The following is a 26,513-nucleotide window of genomic DNA, read 5'->3' on the forward strand; positions in this document are numbered from 1 at the left end:
AAACTTCGAAGGAAGGAGATTCCACCACCTCCCTAGGTAACGCATTCCAGTGTTTCACCACCCTCCTAGTGAAAAAGTTTTTCCTAATATCCAACCTAAACCTCCCCCACTGCAACTTGAGACCATTACTCCTTGTCCTGTCCTCTTCTACCACTGAGAATAGTCTAGAACCATCCTCTGTGGAACCACCTCTCAGGTAATTGAAAGCAGCTATCAAATCCCCCCTCATTCTTCTCTTCTGCCGACTAAACAATCCCAGTTCCCTCAGCCTCTCCTCATAAGTCATGTGTTCCAGACCCCTAATCATTTTTGTTGCCCTTTGCTGGACTCTCTCCAATTTATCCACATCCTTCTTGTAGTGTGGGGCCCAAAACTGGACACAGTACTCCAGATGAGGCCTCACCAATGTCGAATAGAGGGGAACGATCACGTCCCTCGATCTGCTTGCTATGCCCCTACTTATACATCCCAAAATGCCATTGGCCTTCTTGGCAACAAGGGCACACTGCTGACTCATATCCAGCTTCTTGTCCACTGTCACCCCTAGGTCCTTTTCCGCAGAACTGCTGCCTAGCCATTCGGTCCCTAGTCTGTAGCGGTGCATTGGGTTCTTCCGTCCTAAGTGCAGGACTCTGCACTTATCCTTATTGAACGTCATCAGATTTCTTTTGGCCCAATCCTCCAATTTGTCTAGGTCCCTCTGTATCCTATCCCTGCCCTCCAGCGTATCTACCACTCCTCCTAGTTTAGTATCATCTGCAAATTTGCTGAGAGTGCAATCCACACCATCCTCCAGATCATTTATGAAGATATTGCACCAAGCTTCCTGCTCAGATAATACAATTTTGAACAGATCAGTTCAGATTTGGTAAAAAACGTGCTCTGTATTGTATTGACTATTTGTGTCTTTGGGCTAGTTGGAACTTGTGTTCAAGCTCCCTGTGAGTAAGAGCTAGCAAAGTGGTTCTACTAATGCAATACACTATGCGTTTTTGAGGGAAAAGGTGTTGTTCATTCTAGAACAGCTGGAATTGTTCCATGGGCAGTTAATCAAGCTTCCTTGTCTGAGAAGAGAGAGCTTTAATTTCAGATGTTAGGGGCTTGACTGTGCCTGTGTGGATGCCCAAAGTGTGTGGGGGAAAAGGACACAAGGAACAAAAGTGGGATGGTGGTTGAGCTCAGTAGTATATATAGTCCTAGGTACTTCTGTCCCCCATTACCATAATATCTGAGTACATTACAATCTTTAATGTATTGCTTCCTGCAACATCCCTGCCAGGTATGGGTGTACTATGCTTCTCTTATAGAAGGAGAACTAAGGTACTGAAAGATATAGGGGTTGTCTACATGGTGCCTTATTTTACACCCCAGCCAGTGTAGACGAATATTCACTGGTGTGTTGTGCACTAACTGGCTCATGTGGCCCCTTGCTGGCATGCACAAAAAGTTCCCTAGTGCGTGTTAATGGTCTACATCAACACACACCAGGGAACTTTTAGGATATGTCTACACTGTTTTAAAACTGGTGGCAGTGAGTGTAGAGACTTGAGCTCAGGCTATGGCACTAAAATCAGTTGCATAGATGTTCAGGCTTGGGCTGGAACTCAGGCTCTGAAGCCTGGGGAGGGGATGGGTTTCAGATCTGGAGCTCCAGTCTGAGCCCAAATGTCTACACAGCTTATATTTAGTGCTGTAGCATGAGTCAGTCTTTAGACTTGGGGTCAGAGACTTGCCACAGATTTTGAAACACAGAATGGACATGAGCATGAGTATGCACCAGCAGGATCCACAGCGGCCAATTAATACACAATATGCTGGCACACATTGGAATTTACACTACAGTTAGTGTGGACTAATGCACCATGTAGACAAGTCCTAAATTGTCGCTGCATTGACCCATGAACCTTGTAGTCAAGAGTGTTGATGGTCCATTGTAAGATGGTGTGGTTCGCATACCAGTTGAGAGGGAGTGTTCTGGGAAACTGATGCTCCCAGCCTACCCTTGTTCTTCTGGTGTGGGAGAGCTTAGTGTTAATCTTTAATTTTGGTTTCCCATACAGTTGCATAATTTGTCATATGCTAAGTCACTGAGCCACTTTGTTTGTTTCATTTTGTCATTATTGGAGCTTCCAGGATGGTGATTTTCCCTTTCACAGCAGAATTGGTAACTCTTTTCTGGGGCCACAAAACACTGACTTAGCAACTTTTCCATTTGTAAACCTCAGATACAAATTAGGGCATAACCTCTATTGTGCAAGATGGGTGTATCCTGACAAAAATTAAATGCAGTTATTCATAGGGAGTTCTCTGCCTGCTTATCAGTTGTGATCTTAAATTGCTGACAGTTCACCAGCCTCTGAGTACCTCAGCTAAAAGTGCAGTAAAACACAGCTTTGTCTTTTTTTTTCCTTACAGTAATGAATGTTATAACCATTGAAGATTATAAGAGCACATATTGGCCAAAGTTGGACGGTGCCATAGATCAGCTTTTAACTCAGAGTCCTGGTGACTACATCCCTATCTCCTATGAACAAATATACAGGTAAGGAACCCTTTAAGTACTACATAACTTCCTTTCCATTGAACTTGTGTGTAAAATCCTCCCTTACAAGCTACATATGTTATTGATTTTGTTTATTATATAAAATGCAATCCATTTACTACTCATGTGGTTAGAATGGGAAAAAATAAGCTGTAAAAATATCCTTGCATCTTCTGTCAGGGAATACATGCATTTATGCTTGATCTACATAGAGCAAAACCATGATCATCTTGAATAAGTGAAAACTATAAAAATAAAATACGGTGCCCCTACAGAGTTTTGGTATAATACACCCAGAAGTGTGTAACGCACCATTAATTATGGCAGTTGAGGGAGGCGTCATGGTAAGAAGTTGAGTGAATGCCTCAAGTAACCTTTTAGGGTATGGTTACACAGCAAAAAAATCCCCATCTTAACAAGTCTTGGGGCCTCTGTCAACTGACTTGAGCTCGCGCTTCAAGGCTAAAAGTAGCAGTGTAAACATTCAAGCTTGGGCTGGACCCAGGCTCTGAGACCCTCTTCCCTCGCCAGGCTCCAGCATGAGCCGAAATGCTTACATTGCTATTTTTGGCCCTGCAGCATGAACCTGAGTCTATTGACCCAGGTCCTGAGTCTCACTGCCATGGGTGTTTGCTGTGTAGACATACCCTTAGAAGCCTGATCCTGCAAGGTGCTAAGAGTCTCCTCTAGAAAAGGATTAGTGATTTATATTTCTAAATTTGGGATGAAAGGGAGTTTTTGCCCTGTGGGTGGCAGCTATTCAGGGAGTCGGAGAAAAGCTGGTGAGGAGAGATGTAGCTGCTTTTATTGGGTAAGGGGCTGACTCTTGCTAGTGACACCAGCAGATTAAAGCCACCTTCCATGTTCCTTAGCAGAGGACTGGGTTCTAAGCATGGGTGCCAGGAATGCAGTCCTATTTCAGCTCTATTTCATGAGGCTTATGGCCTCTCAGCTCTTGTCTACTGCCCCCGCTTGGACATAGCCTTCCACTTCTCCATCCCCATTTCCCCAAGCTGGATCCTTAGAAAAAAGAGCCAGATGGGGAAAATTAAATTACCTGCCACATTGCATCTAGGGCACTGCCTGTTGCTGCCTTACTGTTTAATAAAAGTATTTATAATTTTTCAATAATTACAAAATTAATCACCTCTACCCTGCTCTTCTCTCCCGCTGCCCTGCTCTTAGAAAATGCTCTCCTCAGTCTCTGGACTGCAACATCTGTATCAAAAATTAAGAGGGATAAGTTCACTTTAATTCATTAGATGGTAACTGAATCTTCATTCTTTAGAAGTAACAGGTGTTCTCCCCATCTAGAAATCTCAAATGAGCACAAAGCCAACAATAAAGACAAGCTTAGCACCTACCAGCATTGACCTATGATAAACAATAAACACAGCAAATCCAGACCGTTTTTTTCCCCAGATAATTAGACTAACTCTTTACTCCTTTAGAAATAAAAATAATTGGTTTATTGTTTATAGATTTGGAGAGGAAAAACGGTCTTCTGGTTAAGGCACTCGACTGGAACACTTCTGAATGAATGATATATTTTCATGAGAAACTAATCATAAGGATAAATAATTTTAAATTGCTCCCAAAGGATTTTAGTCTCAGAAGCAACAATTAGTATTCAGATTGTGATGGTGCCTACAGGTCCCAACAGAGATCAAAGCCTTAGTGTTCTAGCCACCATACAAACACATAGTAAGAGACAATTCTTATCTCACAGAGTTTACAAGCTAAATAGACAGGGTAGATCAAGCATGGGGGAAAGAATATATATATATATATATATATATATATATATATTTATACTGACACACAGAAAAATGAAGAGACAAAGTGTTGCAGGAATTCAGTAAGAGAGCCAGGACTTGAAAGCACATCTTGTTCCAGTCCAGTGCCTTAACCAGAAGACCGTTTTTCCTCTCCAAATCTATAAACAGCTACGCATCTTTATCTTTCTCGCTGTCTGAGAAAGAGATGGGAAAAACAAAGACCTTCTGGACCTTAAAACCTAAGTTGTACTAAATAAAGTAGCCAATCCTTCTCTCACACACAAAGTACTTACATAAAGTCTGCCTATACACTGAATATTTTTCCTGTATCCCTGAGGAGTTAAAAATAACAGACACAATCTGTAGAGAGCATCTCTCAGAGGAAGAAAATCTGAGGTAGACGGATCAGTTGTACTTCTAGTACTTTTTATAAGCTCTCTTTAAATCTAATTAAAAATTAGAATTTCGATCACCATTATTCAACAGTAGAAAATTTACAAATCTCAGATTATTTTCCATTCAATTATCTTCTAATTGTTCTATTTGGGGAGTTGATAATCTCTCATTGAAGTGTGGGACTGTGCTAAAAGGAACAGCAGTCTGGTAAAATTCTCTTTCAGCTTCCTTAGAGTGATATCAGAGCAGTGGTGACTCAGACTCAGCCTGCACTTGGGAAGTGAGAACAGGATCTGAAAATGGGAAATAAGTTCTAAAATAGAAGTGTTCAAATAAAAACTTAAACACACACACCTATATTCATATACTAACATTGTCTAACTATAGCTGTTTAACTACATAAAGGATTGCAGAAATTCAGGGCAGGAGTAGATATAGGAGCAATTCAAAGTACATTCCTGCAGAATGTCACGTAGAATTTTGTAAAATTACGTACTATTTCAAATGAATCAGTCCACTTCACTTATTGTGGGAGTGGCCACATATTGTGCTGTGTCTGAACAAATAAACCCCACAGCCATGTGCTGTCTTTATCTAAATGTCAGTTTGACACAACCAATCTCATCTGCCTTATTCTGTCTCCATTTCTTTTCATCCAAATTACAGAAATGTTGTTTCTGACATTAATGTATTGTATGATATGTTTCTACCTGGTCATTCCTTCTTTAGACTTTATGCTAGAAGATTGAACTCCTCAGTATGGAGGAGTAAACATGAGAAACTATAGGGAGTTGAGTTGAAAACCAAGTATATGTAAGAGGAGGAGGAGCAGTTTTTAAGAGACCTGTTGGATAGGGAAGTTGCAGTGTAGGTGGCCACTGGAGGAGCCCTAGAAGGGGATGGACAGATGTGTTCTATAGTAAAAATTGTTGTCATACTTTGTAATGTTCTGAACGAGCTATTAGTCTGTCATGACAATTCTACCAAAATGCGTCTTCAGTGGCCTGAGAGCATGACATAGTTACTGAGTGGGCTTCCCTTTTTTCACCTGTGAAACTGTGGGGTTAATTCCTGACATTTCACCAGTGTTATTGAGTTCTTGGAGATCTTATCCTATGATTCATTGTGTGATCCATATTGCATGTTTATTGGCATTGTTAGCCTCTGCTGAGTGGGGGGGGGGAAGACAAAGAAAGGAATTGGAGAGTTGTATACTCCTGAGGGCATTCTGTGCCAAAAAATTAAAAATTCTGCAACAAAAATAAAAATAAAAATTTTGCGCACAACACCCTAGGGCCCTGCCCCTCCTTGCCAGGTGCACCAGGTGTGGACGGGCAGGCTCAGCAAAGCAGGAGCCAAGTGTGGAGGGGCTTGGTGTGGGGGGATCCAGGTGTGGGTTGAGCAGGTTCTGCGTGGGGCAGTCTGGGTGTGGGTGGCTCAGTGGGGTATCCGTGTGTGTCTGTGGGGATCTGGATGCACAGGAGCTTGTTGTGGGGTTCTAGGTACAACGGTAATGGGACGCTGCAGGGAGGTCCAGGTGAAAGTGGTTGGGGCTCAGCAGGGGGGATCTGGGTGTGGGGGGGATAGAGCTTGAGTATGGGTATGGAGGGCTCAGTGGGGGGTAGGGAGCTGGAGCAGTGGGGCTCAGTGGGGTAGGGATCCAGGTGCAGCTTCTTGGGGCTCGGTGGGGTGGGGATCGGGATCTGGGTGTGGGTGGCTCGTCGGGTGATCCAGGTGCGGGGGGGGGGGGGTCATCGTGGGGATTCTGAATTCGGGAGGGGGTGAGGCTCGGTGGGAGGGTCTGGGTATGAGGGTGTCTGGATGCATGGTGTCATGGGCATTGGGCGGACGGGGGAACAGCTCCCTGTACAAAGATCCCTCCACCTGCAGATGAGGAGCGATGGGCGCAGGAAGCCCGGGAGGGGGAGAGGGGGTTGGCAGAGCTTCCTGCAGTCGGGGGAGAAATCTGGGGGTGGGTCTGACTCGGCTCCGGATGCTGTGCATCCTCCCCAGCCCAGCCGGGACTAGCAGTTGAACCTGGCGCAGGGTAGGAGCCACCAGCCGGGTCTTTTCCAGTCTCTCCCTCTGCCCCACAGTGATTTACCTCTCTGCTGGCTGCCCTGGGCCCCCGAAACATACTGCTGGGGAGGGTCACATGACTGCTCTTGTGGCTTCCCTGTGAGAAAGGAATTTTTCTGTGGGGAAGCAAAGAAATCTGCAGGGGACATAAATTCTGTGCATGCGCAGTGGTTCAGAATTCCCCCAGGAGTAGTTGTAGTCAAGATTTTGGGTACTTCAGCAGAGGTGTACAGAAGGTCGTTTATAGTTTGGCTTTAGTTCGTTATAAATTTGTATTGTAGTAGCACCTAGAGGCCTCAACTAGGATCAGAACCCCATTGTGCTAGGCACTGTGCAGACACACAATAAGAGGCAGTCCCTACTGCAAATTGTGTGCATTCTAAATAGATAAGATGGACCAAATGTGGGGAGGAGAAACAAGGGCACAGAGAGGTAGTGACTTGCCCAAGATCATACAGCAGGTCAGTGGCAGAGACAGGAGTAGGAACCAGATTTCCAATCTGCTGCTCTATCCATTAGTCCATGTTGCCTCTCACTACTAGAAGGATTAGTAGTAGTATTAACTTTCAAAAGAGCCAAATTCACATAATTAAAAAAATACGCAAATTGTATTAATACAACAGCAAAAGTTTTTGGTAGGGTGGATTGATTTTTAAATCATCGATTTAAATCAAGTAGAAAGCCTTGATTAAAATCAATTATTTAAACCAACTTTTCCATTTGTATGTTAATTATTTTCTAGAGAGAGGTGCATTCTTATTAGTTAATATAACCATTAAAACATGTTTGTTTACAACTAAATGAGCCTTTGTGCTAGAATTGATACATCTTTTTGCTACCAAGGAAGCAAAACTGTATCCATTTATAACTATATACATATTTAAGCAAACATATAGTTTAATATGTTCAGATTAATAATTGTACATTTTTAGTTTGTTAGAAAATGGAGAATGACATACTGATTTACTAGATAATTAACTTTGTGCTCATGATTTGTGTCAAGTTATATTAAGATGGTAACTGAAATTTAATTAAACACATGAATTAGAGTAGAAAACTTACTTTGATTAAACAAAACAACCTTAAATGTTTTGGATATATAAACTTCTCTTATCAAAACATGTTTTAAGTTTACAGCTAAATGATTTATTAAACAGAGGGATAACTGTAGTAAGTGAATTAAACTGATTATTTTCAGGTAAGCCTGGGAAAATTTTCAAATATGCCTAAATGAAAGTGGCTGAAGCTTATGTTCCTACTCTCATAGGTCTCTTGAAAATGACAGTCTCCGAAGTTACATAGGCTTGACCTATTGTGCCATTTTTTTAAAAGCTTGACCTCAAAAGTTAGATATTTCCCCCCTGATTCTTTCTTAATATAGAAAACCAGCCTTTAACTCAAAGTTTGATAGAGGCTCATGGGTTCAGTATATTTTATTTATTTATTTAAATGTTTTAGGAGATTATAATAAGTTTAGCCCTTAACGTATTTTGTATTAAATTCAAATTTCATTTTAAACAGGTTTATTTTTAGAAAGTAAGAACTTATCATTTAAATAACAAACTACAAATATCCCATTTAAATTAAAAACCTGATTTTTAATTAAAAAAAAATTAGGACTGTTAAGCAATTAAAAAAATAATTGTGATTAACTGCACGATAAAAAATTAATTGCAATTTATCACACTGTTAAACAATAATAGAGTACAATTTATATAAATATTTTGACTTTTTTCTACATTTTCAAATATATTGATTTCAATTACAACATGATAGAGTATACAGTGCTCATTTTATATTTTTGATTACAAGTATTTGCACTGTAAAAAAGCAAAAGAAATAGTATTTTTCAGTTCACCTAATACAAGTACTGTAGTGCAATCTCTTTATCATGAAAGTTGAACTTAGAAATGTAGAATTATGTACAAAAAAAACCCCTGCATTCAAAAACAAAACAATGTAAAACTTTAGAGCCTAAAAGTCCACTCAGTCCTACTTCTTGTTCATCCAGTTGCTCAGGCAAACAAGTTTGTTTACATTTGCAGGCGATAATACTGTCCACTTCTTGTTTACAATGTCCCCTGGAAGTGAGAAGAGCCATTCACATGGCACTGTTGTAGCCAGTGTCGCAAGATATTTACATTCCAGATGCGCTAAAGATTCATGTATCCCTTCATGCTTCAACTACCATTCCAGGGGACATGCGTCCATGCTGATGACGGGTTCTGCTTGATAATGATCCAAAGCAATGTGGACCGTAGCATGTTCATGAGTCAGATGCCACCAGCAGAAAATTGATTTTCTTTTTTGGTGGTTCGGGTTCTATAGTTTCCACATCAGAGAGTTGCTCTTTTAAGACTTTTGAAAGCATGCTCCACACCTTGTCCCTCTCAGATTTTGGAAAGTACTTCAGATTCTTAAACCTTGGGTCTAGTGCTGTAGCTATCTTTAGAAATGTCACATTGGTACCTTCTTTGTGTTTTGTCAGATCTGCAGTGAAAGAGTTCTTAAAATGAACAACACATGCTGAGTCGTCATCTGAGACTGCTATAACATGAAATATATGGCAGAAAGTGGGTAAAACAGAGCAGGGGACATACAGTTCTCCCCCAAGGAGTTCAGTCACAAGTTTAATTAATGCATTATTTTTTTCACGAGCATTGTCGGCTTGGAAGCATGTCCTCTGGAATGGTGGCCGAAGCATCAAGGGGCATACGAATGTTTAGCATATTTGGCACGTAAATACCTTGCAATGCCGGCTACAAAAGTGCCATGCAAATGCATGTTCTCGCTTTCTGGTGAGGTTGTAAATAAGAAGAGGGCAGCATTATCTCCTGTAAATGTAAACAAACTTGTTTGGCTTAGCAATTGGCTTAACAAGAAGTAGGACTGAGTGGACTTGTAGGCTCTGAAGCTTTACATTGTATTGTTTTTTTGAGTGCAGTTATGTAACAAAAAATCTACATTTGTAAGTTGCACTTTCACAACAAAGAGATTGCACTACAGTACTTGTATGAGGTAAACAAAAAAAGTATTTTTCAATTCATAATTTTTACGGTGAAAATATTTGTAATAAAAATAATATACGCTTTGATTTCAATTACAACAAAGAATACAATAGATATGAAAATGTAGAAAACATCCAAAATATTTAATAAATGTCAATTGGTATTCTTTCGTTTAACCGTGCAATTTAAACGGCAATTAATTATGATTGATTTTTTTTGAGTTAAGTGCATGAGTTAACTGCGATTAATCGACATCGCTAAAAAAGGTCAATTTTTATCCATCCTATATTATGGCAAAGGTAAGCTGTGTCTAATCTTCGACGTTTCTGATTAGCTTAGGGCATGTTCTTGCTGCACGTATTGTAAGTATTTGTTTTATTACTGCTTACGTATATTTCTAATCTGTAGTTTTGTTGCCATGGGGGAAAATAAAATCTTTTAAAAGAACTAATGGTGATGATTTGACTTAAACCAACCAAATCCTAAAATGAGCAATTAAGGTACCATTTATGGTCTCTTGACTTCACGTTTCTGTGAAGATGTGGTTTTATGTCAAAAGTCTTAGACCAATGGACGGCGAATTGTAATATGCTCTAATTCTGAGGCACTCAGCCAAGTTTTATCTGTGGCAATAAATTTTATGTCTTTTGATGGTTTAAAACCAATTGTTTTGCTATTTTTATTTTTATGACTGGTTGACAGTTCTGTATATCTTATATACTTAATATGGTAACTTTAATGCTGTGTATGGAAGGAGAAACATACAAAGTGTACTCCTGACAGAATTACCAATGTACTTAGAAGTGCAACCTTACTTCCTAGACAGCATTAGGTTCTGATCCTGTCCTGAGCTCCATTATGGTGGGTCTTCATTGAAGTCAATGGGGATCCATGCTGAGATTTCAGGATTGGGGCCTTGGTCATTGGCTTAGTGTACAAACTGTTAAAGCTTCATCTTGTTGCCCTCTAAGTTGAGATTTAAAGCAATATTTTAAATGTTCACTGCCCTCCATTGCAAACTGTTGTAAATTCATCATTGTTCCTATATTTGTTTCTGCAGTTGTGTGTATAAATGTGTATGCCAGCAGCATTCGGAACAGATGTATAGTGACCTAATAAAAAAGATAACTAACCACTTAGAGAGAGTCTCAAAGGAGCTGCAGGTAAGAAGCTGCACAATCTAATTTTGTTGTTTTCCTGGGATCTGCCATTGTACTGGAACCAGCATTTAGAAGGGGTTGCTATCAAGACTAGTGCCTGCAATTCAGTAAATTGATGCATAATTAACAGACTGCGATTTAGACAATAACGCAATTGTAGGTAAGGTTAGATTGTACAGCACTGGTTTACACTTGGTTCATATTTGGCAAGTTGTCATTGCAAGCATAAGAGCTGAGAGTTAATATATTTTAAAATGAAAGCTTCGATAGTGGGGAATCTGAACATAATATAGACCACAAATGCATCAAGCAGGCAGGATCTGGCCCATGTGACATAGGCGCTTGACTCCGCTTTGCTAACTTAAAGCACACAAGGTCACTTACAATCCACGTAGGTCAGAAATTGGAGACAACTGTGCATATTAAAGGAAAAAACTTGGTGAGTTATGTATGAGATGGTAAAAAGTAGGTGAATATTATGTGCCATTAAATATGAATTCTTTGAGTTAGAGACAAATGTGCATTTTTCTTACCCATCCCTAGATGTCAGTGGTTTACAGCAATCATAATACAGCTTGTATGTTCCTGTCGCACTCTGCATTTCTGATATTTGTACAGTGTCTTTCGTCTGTTTCTTTTGTGTGTTGTGTTTTGGAATTTCTAACATGAAAATTATAACCTAGCATTCTCCAAATTGTCATCACATGGTCAACTGGAAGTCTAGGGCATCCTGAAAGTTTTCAGGCAGCAGGCTGAAAATGGAAAACTATAGCTGTACTTTTATTGCTATATTGTAGGTAGTTCTGTTCATGTTTATTTCGAGTGAATGTTGCACTGACGTTAGTTGTTAACAATTAAACTAAAATTACAACAAAGTCATGTAATTGACTTTAATCACTTTTGAAAACTGATATTATAGTCACTTGCTGACTTAAAAGTCAAGCAGTAACACAAAACATCTAGGAGTCTTCAAATACAGCAGTTTTTTGTTTTCACTTGGTGAAAATATAGTACCTTGACTATAAACCTCACTTTTTTTCACAGTGCTTGAAATTAACAACAGTTTGTTTTACTGCTTTTATCTTAGATCTGTTTTTGGTTTTTAAATATAAATACACACATCAAAATATGTAATAATGTGCTTATGCTGATGTTACTCTCATCTAAATTTAGGCTGTAAGCATTTTGGGGCAGGGACTCATTCTTTGTCTACTGTGAAGTGCCAAGTAACCAAGAAATAAGAATAATTCCCTTACAATGTCTTACATCCCCACATAACAGCCATCCCAGCTGTTCTACAAGCATTACTTATAGTAGCTGGTTGCAACATCTAGAATTAAGTCTTCAGCTCAGGTCCTGCTGAATTGGTGCTTTATACACTTTTTTTCCCTCCATTTGTATGAGAATTGACAATCATTGCACTGGTTCAACTAGTCCTCCTAATTCCATCCTACGATGCAATGCTTCGTGTTTGGAAATTTCCCAAAATCCCTTGCTCCCTGCTGTAGTGCTGGATTCTGAGATAGTTCCTTCAGGAATTTAAGAATTTATTGTTTTTAAAGGCATCTGTGCATGGATGCACTAAAATTCTTCTGAAAATATCTGCTATAACCTATTGCAAGAATAAGTGAGACAACTATTTTGTGCAGCCCCTGTCTTTGCAACAGCTTCCTTGCTTAGATTGAACCCACCTTACGACAGGTGATAGAATTATTATGGTATGATATAATGACATGACCTTTGACTTTAGTTACAATATTTTGTTTCATATACAAAAAATCATATAATTTGAAATGTGCATATGTAAAGATCCCTCACTTAGCCTGGTTTCCTACAAGAAATCTCTGTAGGACAAAGAATGACCATAGTGGGTCAGACCACTGGTCTATCTAGCCTTGTATCGGGTCTTCTAATGGTGGCCAGTGCCAGGTGCTTCAGAGGGAATGAAAGAACAGGGCAATTATTGAGTGATCCATTCCCTGCCTTCCAGTCTCAGCTTCTGGCAGAAAAACTAATTGGCAATAATCCTAGCAGGCAGTTTTGTCCATGTCTACCAGGCCCATACTTGCACACTGGCATTTTGGAGAACGCTAAATTCTGTTGCTAAAACAATTCATTCTTTTTTTTATGTACTCACAATGAGGGAGGTGGGACATTTTTGATATTTTAATCATGCCTGTTTATTTTCACAATTAAACTCCATCAGTTTATACTTGCATGTCTTCAATATGCTATCTCTTTATACTCTCTAATGTAGAACTATACGCTCAGTAAGTGATCAAGAACCAGTGTAAAGATGTATTATGAAATAAAACTGAGCATCCTGGTTTCTTGTTAGGACAACAGTCTTTTGTTTTTTCAGCTATTTTTATACTTTCCAAAGTATTAATTGCAAAACTGACTCTTGGGGAATGACACTTCTGCTGCTTACTCTAAACTCTCTTATTTAACTGAACAAATTCTGGCTTAACGTAACATAAATCATTGTCAATGTCTTATTATTTTGGTTTAGTTTCATGCATTAAGGAGCTGACTTAAATTAAAACAATGTAATCCAGCTTTAAATTGGTTTTAAGAATGTCTATATAGGAATTTGCACAAAGTTTGACTAAATTCACTTTTTAAAAAGACATTCAGTTTAAACCACTGCAACTCTGTTTAGAACAGGCCTTAAGTGTTAGATTCTTTGTCAGGTATCTATCTCTGAACCTGTCTGGGAAATCACTAGCATGCCATTAATACTATACAAATAATTAAAAATTATTACTGTTTAAATCTCAAGATTATGGACTGTACTATTCATAAATATAGTTCTAGCTTTAACTTCAGTGGATAGAACTCCCTGGTGTGGAATGGTTACCTGTGGTTCAACTCATGCATAAAAGATTTCATACTGTAAAGTGATGAAGTATGTGTGAAAGGATTCTAACTCTCTCATCTTGAGGTGATGTTAAACAATTTGCACTGTGGGTCTGATTGTACAAGTTATCTACAGGTGAACTCACACTGAATTCATGAGAGCTTTGCTCATAAAAGGCTTGAAAGTGGTTTTAGTAAGTAGAGGATTTTGTGCTATAAGACTGTCTTGGGTTCCCAATTTTAGCATAGTAAACTAGTAGCGTTGTACCAAGATTTTTGCCTGCATCAGCCAATTTCAGCTGCCTCTCCTTCAGTTTTGCTTGATGTAATCTGCACTGGAATTTGAGTTACTTCAAATGACAGTTTCACAAAGCAAGTTAGACTGTGTACAACTCAACTGTAGGTGGGTATCAGCAGACTACTGGGTCCAGAGCAGACTCATCATAAAAGGTCCACTTTAACACCTATTGAAATAAATGAAGAAACACCTACTGATTTTAGTGGGGGCTTGCTTGTCTCAGAGTGCAGATCAAAGCCTGAAATTGTATCTAGTAATGGGTACCAGATGTGTGAGTGGGACAGGATTTGGTGTGGCATTTATAAAGGGAGAGATGGTTGCGGGTATTTGTAGCTGCTGCATAGCAGGTAAACGTTGTTCTAAAATACTAAGCAAGATGTTTAAGTCTTTAAAGTAGTATCAGTTTTTGGCAATTTTTTGTTGTTGGCTACCAGTCTGACACCAATCCTCCTCTTTTTCAATTGGGCTTGGAATCAGCTATAGCAGACTCTGGCAAATGAGTAGGAGCAAATGATACCTGGAGGAATACAAGGATGTAAAGAAATTGGCCAGGAATGTACTTGCAAAATGTACTTGTATATTCGAGGAACTTTACACAAGACTAGGAACAAAGACTTGGCACAAGCATGGGACAAAGGACTAAAGATATAAAGGAAGTGAGGTTCATCAAAGATAAACCTGGTGTGGTGTTGACTGATGGTAGTTGCATAAAGATAAATGGAGACTGTATTCTGAACAGCTTTTAAATGAAGAAAACCCAAGAGAGCAATGCAACTTTGAAATGGTGAACTTAGGTGTAGTGGAGCCTATCACACCAGATGAAGTGGCAAATGCTGTAAAAGAAATGAAAAATTATAAGGCCGTGGGCCCAGAAGGAATCCCTGTTGCACAAAAAAGGTTGGAGTAGAAGGAATGAGCTTGGAATAGAATCTTCTGACATCTCTGTAATCAAATAAATTATGAGACGGGAAAAAATGTCTAACACGTGGAGGAAAAGTTTGTTGGTGCTGATATACATGGCAAAAGGTGACCTTGGCAACTGTACTAATTATAGAGGTATAAAGCTGATGAGTTATACATAAAACTGTGGGAGAGAGTCACTGATAAGAGACTAAGAAAATAAGCAGATATTAATGCAAATCAGTGCGACTTCGTGCCAGGAAAAGATCTGTGATTGAGTTCCAAGAGAAGTCACCTGGTGATGTATGAGGGAGAAAAATTGTACCACAACTTTATGTGCAGCATGTTAAAGCCATGTGTGTAGGTGTAATGTCAACAGTCAGAACGTCTAGTAGTGAAAACCCTTCATCAGTAAAGGTGTGAGTGCATCAGGGATCAGCATTGAATTCTTGTTTATCCTCATGCTAGATACCCTGACAAGGAACTTGTAGAAGGAGTCACGTTGGTCCATGTTGTTTGCAGCTGATGTCATTCTGCATAGTGAGGAGAAAGATGGTCTAGAAGAAGATCTTGAAAAATTGACAGATGTGTTGGAGAGACATGGTCTAAAAACAAGCAGAGGAAAAACAGAGTACACGATATGTAATTTCAGTAATGTGAACACGGGAGTATTATCCTTGAAACTAGATGGCCAGACAGTACTGAAAACAGTTTCAAGTATTTGGGTTTCAGAATCCAGAAAAGTGGGGGAAATGGAGGATGAAATTGGAGCTGGGATAATAAATGCGTGGCTTAAATGGAGAGGGAGAAGTGGTGTAGTATGCGACAAGAAGATACCAGTAAGATTAAAAGGGAAAGTTCACTTTTACAGTCTGGCGCTGAATGTTGGGCAATGAAGAAGATGATCTGTTCCACAGAAATGCGAATATTAAGATGGTTGACTGGTGTAAGCATAAAGGGGTAAGTGAGGAATGTGTATGTTGGAGACATGCTCAAATGGTTTGGTCATGGAAAGTGCAGTCCTGACAACTATGTGGGTAAGAGAGTCCAGTTGATCAAGACTAAAGGAAAAAGACGGAGGCCAACCCAAGAAGTAGTGGTGGAATCTCATAAAGGAAGACATTGGGATATGGTCTGACAGAAGATATAGCTTTGAACAGAGCACTTTGGAGGGAGGGGACTCGTAGAGTGGACCCCATTTGATGGGATTAATGCAAGGAAAAAAAAAGTCTTAATATTTTAAAGCAATTGACTTTGTTCTAGCTAGAGGACTCCATGTCAGGAATTTATCTTCCTTTTTACACCGGCAAAATTTTTTAAGTTGTCCTATGGTTCCCATGTCTCTTTTTAATCTACTATGATTAGAAAACATTTTCCATGCCTGACTGAAGAGAACACATTTACATTTTCTATAAAAGGGGGGTATTTAAAGTTTTTAAAGAACTACATATCATTTAAATCAGAGCAGGACAGTTTGTAGTCTGGAAACTACCTATTTCTCTCTAGCACTTAAAAATTCTTAAAACATGTAGTATTTCAGTGCATATTTCACATGTGTGACCCACAACACGGTAGCCGTTCTACAGTGCTGTAGCTGAGCAGACAAACACTTACCTAACTGGTATGATTTAATAGGAATGGATACAGAAGATGGGGTCTAGTACAAGGTGATGGTATTATAATTTTGTGTCAAAAGAGAGTGGGTGATAAAAATTGCAATGGCAGGCATGCAAAATGTCATCTCCTCAGCAAGCAGAGTACTTAGCAGCGGTTGTGTAACAGCTGCATTACAGAGCATCTGTGTACAACCAGTATGTCAGAATAATCTGGTTATCCTCACGCTGAAATTTCCTAGTGGGAACACTGAACCAAAGAAGTTGTAAAATTGTCAAATATCTGAACATAATGCTTGAGCATTTGATATCTCTAGACAGGCTTTTTAGTCTTGCTGGTTTCTAGTCTTATTAAAACCTATCCTCTGTCTGTAGTGGGTTCATCACAGAGATGCTTTTACTTACAAATTTATTAGAGCATAAGCTTTCGTGAGCTCTAATAAATTTGTTAGTCTCTAAGGTGCCACAAGTACTCCTTTTCTTTTTGCGAATACAGACTAACACGGCTGCTACTCTGATACTTTTACTTGACACTATTCTTTCTAGACTAGAGAATATTTGTCCCATGTACGTATTCTTTTGAACACTGCATTAAGGAACTTCCACTGAAGTCAATAGAAAGACTTAATGATTTCAGAGGGGTTGAATAGAGCCCTAAAAAAGCAAGAGCAAATGGTGTTTATAGATTTAGAATCTTTAGCTGTCCTAATGTCCAATATTACTCATGGTTATCAATTTGAGATTTATAACTTGTACTGTAGGTGGCAGTAGAATGCAAATAAAAGTTTTCTTCTTTGCACTGTAGCTTAGACTTTGCAGAGGGCTATATTTTAATTTTGACACAAGCAGCAGTTCTGTCTAGAAAGAATACTGCTATATTAATTGCAAACTGAAAAAAAAAAGACCAATTAACTTTTCTTCTTAACATTAATGGATCACAGCCGCTTCTACACCCCCATTAAAGTTACAAAACATACAAAGTACAATGTATTGCTTCTGTATTCATTGCCTACCGCCTCCTCTGTTCCAAATTGGTTGCCAGGCCTACTTAATACATTCTTTGCTGGAGAAACTACAGTGTAAAGGGTGGATGTAAAATGAATCTACAGGGCTGAATAACGCTTCTTTAGGTGGCACTGAAAAGTTGACAAACAGAATAGGAAAATATTGCTTAGCTTGAAAGAGTATATTCTTGGATATCAGTAGTAGGGTGGGCTGGTGAGCAGCCCAAACCACAAACAGAAGCCAATGTATATTTAATTAAAATATGTAATGTATGTGTCACTTGTCGTCATAGATCATAAACTTTATAAGGCAGGAACTGTCCTGTTTGTGGAAAGTGCCTACGTTTTGGAAATTCAAATAATATTTCTTAATATTGATGTATTGGGAGGAAAGAGTTGAGCAGGGGATGGCTTCCTGGCTTCTTATACTGCCATTCTCACCTCTCTGATCACCATTTATTAGAGTGAGTGGGTCTGTTGAATGGCCCTTCTCTTTCGGGTCCTCTCTGTTGCATCTGTGAAGAGACTTTGAACAAGGATTTCTTTGTCTCATCCCCTCTCCCATCCAGCTAATAGGCAGAGAAGGTGACTGTGTGCCTCAGTAAAATTGGGGTATGCTTATTGAACCCTTTTCTGAAGAGCCAGATTGCCGTGTGTGGTGAGTGGGCTGAGCAGAATTTCAGAAATGAGGCAGCTTAAAAATGGCTAATTTGGCATTCGTTAGGCGTTAATAGAGATTTCCCTCCTGGCTTTCTAGGCAGAAGGCTTGTGGGGTTCCTTTGGCCTGGCAGCCCTAGGTTCAGTTTTCTGATGGACTTCGTCCCAAAAAGCTGAAAGCACTAAATAAAATCGTATAATTTTTAGTGGATATTTTGTTGGAAAAAGTGTAATCTGTCATGGTCATGGCCATGATAAAAAAATAAACAAGACATCTATTTCTGTTGTAGAGGCTTGACAGATTAATTTTCCCAATGTGAAAAACAGCAAAAATTATTTATTGCACTTGTGGATGTGTCTAATTAGACCGTGACAGTGAGAGAAGTGATCATTCCTGGTATTGCACTTACATAAGTTGCTCTAGTTGGGGCATTATTTGTTATGCTTTCCTTTTTCAAACTAGTAGTCAAAATTGTATTAAATATGAACATCTCACTTTAAACTCACTAATTTGCAGTTATGATGGTCATTACTTTTTATCATGATTCTCTGTAACACAGAATCACCCCTACTTCTTATCAAAATGGGTTTATTTAGTAATTTTTTGGTAATGTTTTATCATGTTGCTCTAATGGCTTGCACCAGGTTTTAAAACTGCATGGAAATAGATGTGTGGTATTCTAGCAGTTAACTGTTTCCCTGTGGTAAGTGTGCAAACATCTTTAGCCATGACACGTCTGTCAAGCAACTAGCTGTCAAACTTGGAAACACTCTAGGCATTCCTCTTACTTTGAATGTCCATTTAGTATCTCAGTTTAATGAAGAGCCATATAAATAAGAAGCTAAATTCTTAAAACTACCAAATAATTTATTGTTAGTGTTTGTGTGGAGTCGGACACTGATTATTAAATTATAAAATTTAGTTAAAGAACTTTCTTTCTGCAAATATTGGACCTGAAAATTCTAAAGTGCAACAAAACCATCTCAAAATAGTATGACTAGGTAATGTTCATATGAAAAGGTCATTGCTTCTATCATTTCAGTTACAGCTGTATACATTTCTAAAAATGGTCAGAATTACTTTTAATGCTAGGAAACCAAACCTGGCATAGCACAGAATTATGCCAATGAAATTTTAGCTGTTGTATGTCTTCTGCTTTCAAAGCGTCTATGCTCCATCCCTACCACAATCTCAGAACAAGTCTCCATACGCTGCCCCAAACCAGTCTTTTCAATCCATGAAAACGGGTTTAATCATTAACTCCATTGAAAATCAATTAAAATTAGCGGGAGGTAGGTGTCTAAATAGCTTTTGAGGATCTCTGGCTAAGGCCTTGTCTACACTGGCAAGTTTATGCTCAGTAAAGCATCTTTCTGCTAAGCATCTAACTCCCGGGATGTACACACTGCCAAACCAATTAGTGCGCAGAAACGACGCAGATGCAGCGCTCTAAAAAAACCCACCCTGACGAGAGGCGTACAGCTTTCTGCGCTGGGGTTACAGCGCTGCGGTGCCAGTGTAGACACCCTGGTCGATTACAGCGCTGCGATAGGCCTCCGGGAGCTGTCCCACAATGCCTTTTCTCACCTCTCTGGTCATTGGTTTGAACTCTAGTGCCCTGCCCTCAGGGGAGAGGATGCTGTGCAGTCCCAGCTGCGCTCCAGCCATAGGAATTATGATATCTACGGACAGATTTCACGATGCATGACAGAAAGGGGCCATGACCAGACACATTGCAGTGTAGGGTAAAAGTGAAGGAGCTGTGGAAAGCATACCACAAGGTGTGGGAGGCAAACCGCTGCTCCAGTGCTGCGCCCACGAGCTGCTGGTTCTACAAAGAGCTGGACGCAATACTCAGTGGCAACCTCACCTCTACTGTGAAGGCCCCTGTGGATACTTTGTTGGCTTGCATGCCAGTCGAGAGTGGATTGAGTCAGGAGGAGGAAATCTTGGACGAAGAGGGGGAGGGGGACCCAGAGGCAGAGGATGACTCAGAGGCCAGAGATGCATGCAGCCAGGAGCTCTTTTCTACCCTGGAGGAACCTAGCCAGTCACAGCAGTCGGATCTTGGCAAAGCGCAAACAGGAGAGGAGGCCCCTAATAAGTGGATCTGATTTTGGGAATCCCTGAAGCGAGTTGTCGGGGGCAGGAGGGTTGCAGAAAGCAAGCTTGTCTCCCACTGCATGCCTAGTCTGAGCGGCGGAACAGGCTGTTGATAGACTCCCTCACTTCGTGGGAATGTCCCTCAGAGATCTCCAGGAAACTCTCGTGGAGATACTGGGCAATCTGCTGCCGCAGGTTCCTTGGCAGAGTTGTGTTGTTTCTTGCCCCATTAATGGTAATTTTCCCTTGCCACTTTGCTGTCACGGCGGGGTGGTGTGGGGTAGACCGGGAACCATTGCTACACACAGATGAGCCGTATAGGGGCCAGGGCAGAAGCCGCAGGCTTGGAGAAGACCCTCCCTTGATTCCCTCTCACCCTCAGCACCGAGATGTCTTCTGTAATGATCACCTCCTGTGGAAAGTGTGGGAACAGGAATGATCATTAGGTCCCCACTACAGTGCTGGCTCTCCCCAAGAGCCGTGTGCCTAGTGTACAGCAGGTTCCGGGAAGAGTGATTTACCCTGCCCCTGTGGCTACTGACCATTTTGCGGATCTTATTGCTCATGTGTGCTTGCCTAGGGTCAGCCAGTTAGTGATAGGTGTGTGAGTACTGGCTGTGTTTTAAAGCACTGAATCAGTGTTGTCTGTGTTGCAAACAATACTGCTTCTGTAAAATGTTGCATTTAAACTTCACAGAGATGACCTTGGGAGCCCAGCCTCCCTCTTTATCGGCGGAAGAATGGCTGCGCAGAATTAGAAAGCGGCCAAGAGCAACTAAGGAGGATTTTCTGCGTGAGGTTTTGATACTCTGCCGCCAAGAAACAGGAATTGAAGGAGTGGCTGGACAGTGAGAAGAGGGACCGAAAGGAGAACGCGGCACACCAGAAAGAAGCTACAGAGCGGCTCTTAAACGTTATGGAGCGCCAAGTGGACATGCTCCAGGCGATACTAGCTCTTCGAACCGAGCAGCTCCCTCCTTTGTTTTTGGACCATTTGTCGCCTTTCTGTCCGGCATGGTCCTATTTAACATTGAACCGTTGGATCCTGAGTACAGTAACAGTTTGTTACACCCTCTAGTTTTTATGCACCCCTCCCTCCCACCCACCATCCCGTCCCTCTTCAGGGACCTTTCTCACGAGCAACTCCTTGCCCAGAGGTGCAATTCCTCCTACGTGTGGGGGCTGTAGAGGAAGTTTCCTGGGACTCGAGAGGGAAGGGATTTTACTTCACATCCATGAACTCGGAGCCCACCTCCAGGGGTCCTGCTTGTGAATCACCTAGCATGGAATGGATGTGAGCAAGAACTCTTAAAAGAAAAAACGGTTGTTCTTTGAGATGCATTGCTCATGTCCATTCCATGACCCACGATCCTACCCCTCTGTTGGAGTTACTGGCAAGAAGGAACTGAGAGGCTGCGAGGCCCCTTACATCGGCGCATATGCGTGTGACTCCAGAGGTGCACTGGAGCTGGCCCTGCGGATACCACTAAGGGAAAAATTTCTGGTAACAGTGCACGCAATGCGCGCACACCAAGATGTGTTGCTCATGTCCATTCCATGCTAGAAGAACAACAGTTACGCAAGGTTAGTAACAGTTTTTTACTTGAATGAATTAGATTAGTGATTTTTGTTTATGAAGTATTAGATACTGAGGGTCAGAGAGTTGTATCTTTTTTCCTCCGCATATGAATAAAGAATATTGATCTGCAAGTGCTCTGCAACAAAAAATGGTGCACATCTGTGCTGGATATCATACTATTGAATTAGCAGCATGGTTATTGCTATTCAGTTGGGTGATAAAGATGACAGCCTAAAGCGGCACAGTTGCCAACAGTTTTATTGGAGAAGGAAGAGGAAAAGACTTTTTGTATCTGTAGATGAAAATGTGAAATATCCACCCTGTAATGAATCTTATTTTGATTGATAAATAATTTTAAAAAAGATTGCTATTCTACACTCTAGATGGCTTTGACAAAAATTTACATAATACATATACAAAATCAGCAGCTTAATCTTCTCCTTTCTCTTAAAATACCCACCCAAAGCAAGTTAACGTAAAAATACCTCACCTTCTTCAAGTATACCAGCCTATAGCTATTTAATCCCTAAGAAAATAGATTAATTTCCAATATGCTCTGAACAAAGTTAGGTTATTTCAAGTGAAGGGAGTGAATTCCAAACTTGAGAGACGCTCATAGATAATGACTTTCCAGTAGTCCTCTCTTCTTAAAACAAGGGAGTTCTAGCTCAAGTACCTCCACTGGTTACATCCAGAGGCAAATCCAAGGTGTGCATCGTGGCAAACTGTAGCCTCCAAAAATATGAAAGCTCCCAAGAGGGAAAGACTTCCATTGTAATTGAATGCCCGGACTTATTGTCTGGGGAGAGTTCAAAATCTCTGATGCAACACTTCCAGATGTCTTTGCTACACTTTTACAGCCTTGGTTTTGCACAAATAATTTGTGAACCTCTACCCACAGCCAGTCACACTGTAGACAGTGTGGACAGGGCACGGATCTAGGGAGAGAGGAAATGCCTTGTGGCAAAGAAACTACCCGTGAGTCAGTGGAACTGAGAATGCAGAATCATTAAGTATCTTTCTGTTAAGAAAAATGAACAAAAACGAAGACCAGTTATTCCATAACCAAACCCCAGCTGTCCAAAAGCCTTTTAACAAAACAAGAGGAGGCAGGAGCCACGTTCACATTCTTTAGTGGTGTACTCAATCTTTCCTTTATCCTGAATGGTCTGGAGGTTTCAAATATTTTTTTTTTTCCTGGTTCTTGATATTTTTCAACTTTCCCGTAATGATCTTACCCAAGCAGTTGAAACAATTTCGGTAGATATTTTGCATGGTTTTTCATTTCCCTTGCATACAGATATTTGTGTGAAATCTTTAACTTTTTTTTCTCAGTATCTCACTTTTCTATTTAGCATGTTTCTTCTATTACAGTTCATTAGTTAAAGGGCTTTAAAGTTTAAAGTCTTTTCATAGAGTTTAAAGTCTTTCATAATTGCCTCACCTAGCTGTAAAAAGGTAGTTGTCGTACTTCACTATTTCTTCCATGATTTAAATGGCTGAATGGATTTTTTTGTTAATATTTTCAATAATAATTTGTTTCTGGACTGAGACCAAGAATGAGAAATTTCAGCCAGAGCAGACAGTATCTTTTATGATAGTTATAACCGACTGAAAATAGGGATTTAAAATAGAAGTGACATTTCTACTAGAGCCCCTGTAGAGAATCATTTTAATGAAGTCTGATTTACTTGACTGTCTGAATAGGTCCAAGATCCATTTCTTCTTCTTAATTTGCAAAGTCTATGCAGTTATTTAGACAAATAGTCCCACTAGAGTCGTTGGGGCTATTCGTGTGAAGAAGGACTTACTGCGTAGAGTCCTTACTTTGAAACAAGTAGCTCATTGCAGTCCAACAGTTAGGAACAACCCTACAGTAAAATACCATTGAACTTAAAATTTAAGGAAAGGAGGGAAAAATTTAATGAGGCTATGGACTTCCTTTTAGGTACCTAAAGAATTGTTGTGAATCACTGTGGGGAGGAAATGCTTTTAAAATTATGAAATACTCTTCATAGTGATTTTTTTTGTTTACAGTAGTTTACAGGGGAAAGGAGGGGGGATATTCTTTGATAAAGAGAGTGAAATATTGTCACTTTAAAGATAACTTTTTGGAGGTGAATGGGATTTAGCTGTTCAGTGCTTTACTGTCAGACACCCACGAAAGCTTATGCCCAAATAAATCTGTAAGTCTTTAAGGTGCCACCAGACTCCTTGTTGTTACTGTCAGACACTGGCTGCCATCAACTGTATAAGGGCCAATGTGAAATACCAGAAGAATAAAAATGAAGATAGGCAGCTTGGGTTCGTTAATTTATTCGGCATTAATTATTTGACACTGGCAGTTACTATGCAAGTTAAGGAAACTTAAGGCTCCTATCCAACAAAACCTTAAACACGTACATATTCAAGCACATAAATATTCCCACTGAAGTCAATTGGCCTTCTTTGTACTTAAAATTAGATGTGCTTTAGGGCTTTGGATCAGGACCTAACACAACAATTTCTTCCTTTATTATAAGGAGATGATGGTCACAGTTCTTTACTCTGCTCATTTTTGTGTATTCATTGTATCAGAGGAACTCCAGAGACACCATAATCAGGTGGAGTTTTATGACACTTGGGTTGTAGTCAGTATTTGTCATGGGAATTCTTAGAGCCCTATATGACTGTTTCATTAGGTGAAATTAAGGTATATTTTAATCTTTGTGGGAGAAATAAGCATTAAATAAAATTCCAGGACACACATTAATGGGAGATCAGATATAATGTATTGGGCAGAGTGTTCAAATATGGTAAAACAATTTATTATGTCTTTGACTTTTTTCTTTTTTTTGATGAAAGTCTTATGTGAATTTCACATGGCCAGATAAGGATAGAGATGTCCAGTGTGAGATTGTCTCCTGTTTGACACATCCCTTGAAGTGGAAGTTTCCTTTTAAAAAACTTTACTTAGGTTACAACAAATCTTTAAAAACTGGAAATGATCTCAATAATAAAATAGCACAGACAGACACAAAAATGTACCTTGGAGACCATAGTTTGGGGTGGAGAAGTGGAAGGGAACATTTTAGAGGAAGCAGAAATACTGTCTGCTTGGAAAATGAGATTTGATGGCACACTACTTTCAGCAAATAGGTTTTTGTGCATAAATGTCTCCTAAACACTGTGTATGAAAAAGGAGTCTTCAGAGCTCATAGCCACCTCTACATACCCTCTCCTCATTTGCATTTTGTTCCAAGAGTGGGTTGGCTGGGCCTGAGAATTGGTCCCATAATCTGTTTTTAATCATACATTTGTTACACTTGTTCAATTTGATCCTATATAACTCTGTCACTTTTATTACAATGTACCCAAAAAATCTCTCTTATTCTTTTGTGGCTTTTGATTTGCCTTTTTAACATCTTTACTTCTGTTTCAAAAATCTCATGTAACTGGGTTCCGACTGTGAAAATTAACACTTTTTACGAATTTACTAGCTATATTAAGAAAAAAAAGATTGCTGGAAAACCTTGCCTTGTATGGAATGATTGGTTTTGAACATATTAGAAGTAGTGTTAGTATGTCTTTATGAAAATACTGGTAACAGTGAAATCACCTTTTTAGAAGATAAGAATTCTGGCTTGTGAAGATGAGGCAATATTTGAGGTGTAGCTAAATAACCGCACACCTACCCACGGGAATTAATATAATGCGAACCATTCTGAGTGAGCATTAAGAGTCAGTGTGGCAGACCTGCTTGAGAAATGTGCATCTCTGTCACTGCCACTGCACAGGGTTCAACCACTGTTGCAGTCCTCACACTCGTCTGAGCATAAGAACTACCTGCTCCTACTCGCACTGTGGGAAGGAGATGGTGCAGGGGAAGGCATGTTCCCTGTTAAAGTTTAATAGCAAACTTGACTGGCCTTGGAGAGTAGCAAACCCCTTAAGAGTGTTGCTGTTGCTTCTGCCCTAGGAGCTTCATAAGGCATTATGCCTCATATCACCTCCAACTAAATGTCTGATCATACTTCCCTCAGGCTGAAAAACTCAGCAGAACCCAGAGACACAGTTTCTTATATGCCGAGCAGTGGCTTAATGTCACCATAATGTCTAAGAGGTAGATCCTAAAAATGGATCCATGCAGGCACACTTCAATACCCATACAGATTCATTGTCAGGATCTAGCCCTGACAGACTAAACCTTTCAAAAGAATGTTTGGATGCTTAGTTAAATGCATATACTTGGTTGTGCTAAATACTGGTTTATGCTACAGGCATGCTGGAGGTATCATTGGACATATTTGTCAGAGTAATGACAGATTTCTGGGGGGGGAACTGGGTGTTGTAGCCTAAGTTTTTGCTGGGTGTCTTGGTGGAGGTTGTTCTAATTCTAATTGGAAATAGGAATTCTGGATTAATATGTGACTTGCTCCTCTTGGACTAAGTGTCGCATCCTTTATAGCCTTGGGAGTTTTGAGTTGAAAGTGTAGTCCATGGTGTCCTACATTTGTGTTTTCCTTTGTGTTAAAATTACTCCTTCCCTTTTACTGT

General features: G+C 39.9%; 1 protein-coding gene across 2 annotated transcripts in view; it reads left to right on the forward strand.

Moving 5' to 3' along the window:
• The window catches only part of CACUL1 (CDK2 associated cullin domain 1), an 81,012-nt gene that overhangs the window by 10,665 nt on the left and 43,834 nt on the right, over positions 1–26,513 (forward strand). For both annotated transcript variants that reach the window (XM_077823047.1, XM_077823048.1), the window contains exons 2-3: positions 2,416–2,542; positions 10,864–10,966. In XM_077823047.1, the coding sequence (XP_077679173.1) occupies positions 2,416–2,542; positions 10,864–10,966 (230 nt within the window). The remainder of the gene's footprint in view (positions 1–2,415; positions 2,543–10,863; positions 10,967–26,513) is intronic.

This window comes from Eretmochelys imbricata, chromosome 7 (assembly GCF_965152235.1).
Source record: "Eretmochelys imbricata isolate rEreImb1 chromosome 7, rEreImb1.hap1, whole genome shotgun sequence".
NCBI lineage: Eukaryota > Metazoa > Chordata > Testudines > Cheloniidae > Eretmochelys > Eretmochelys imbricata.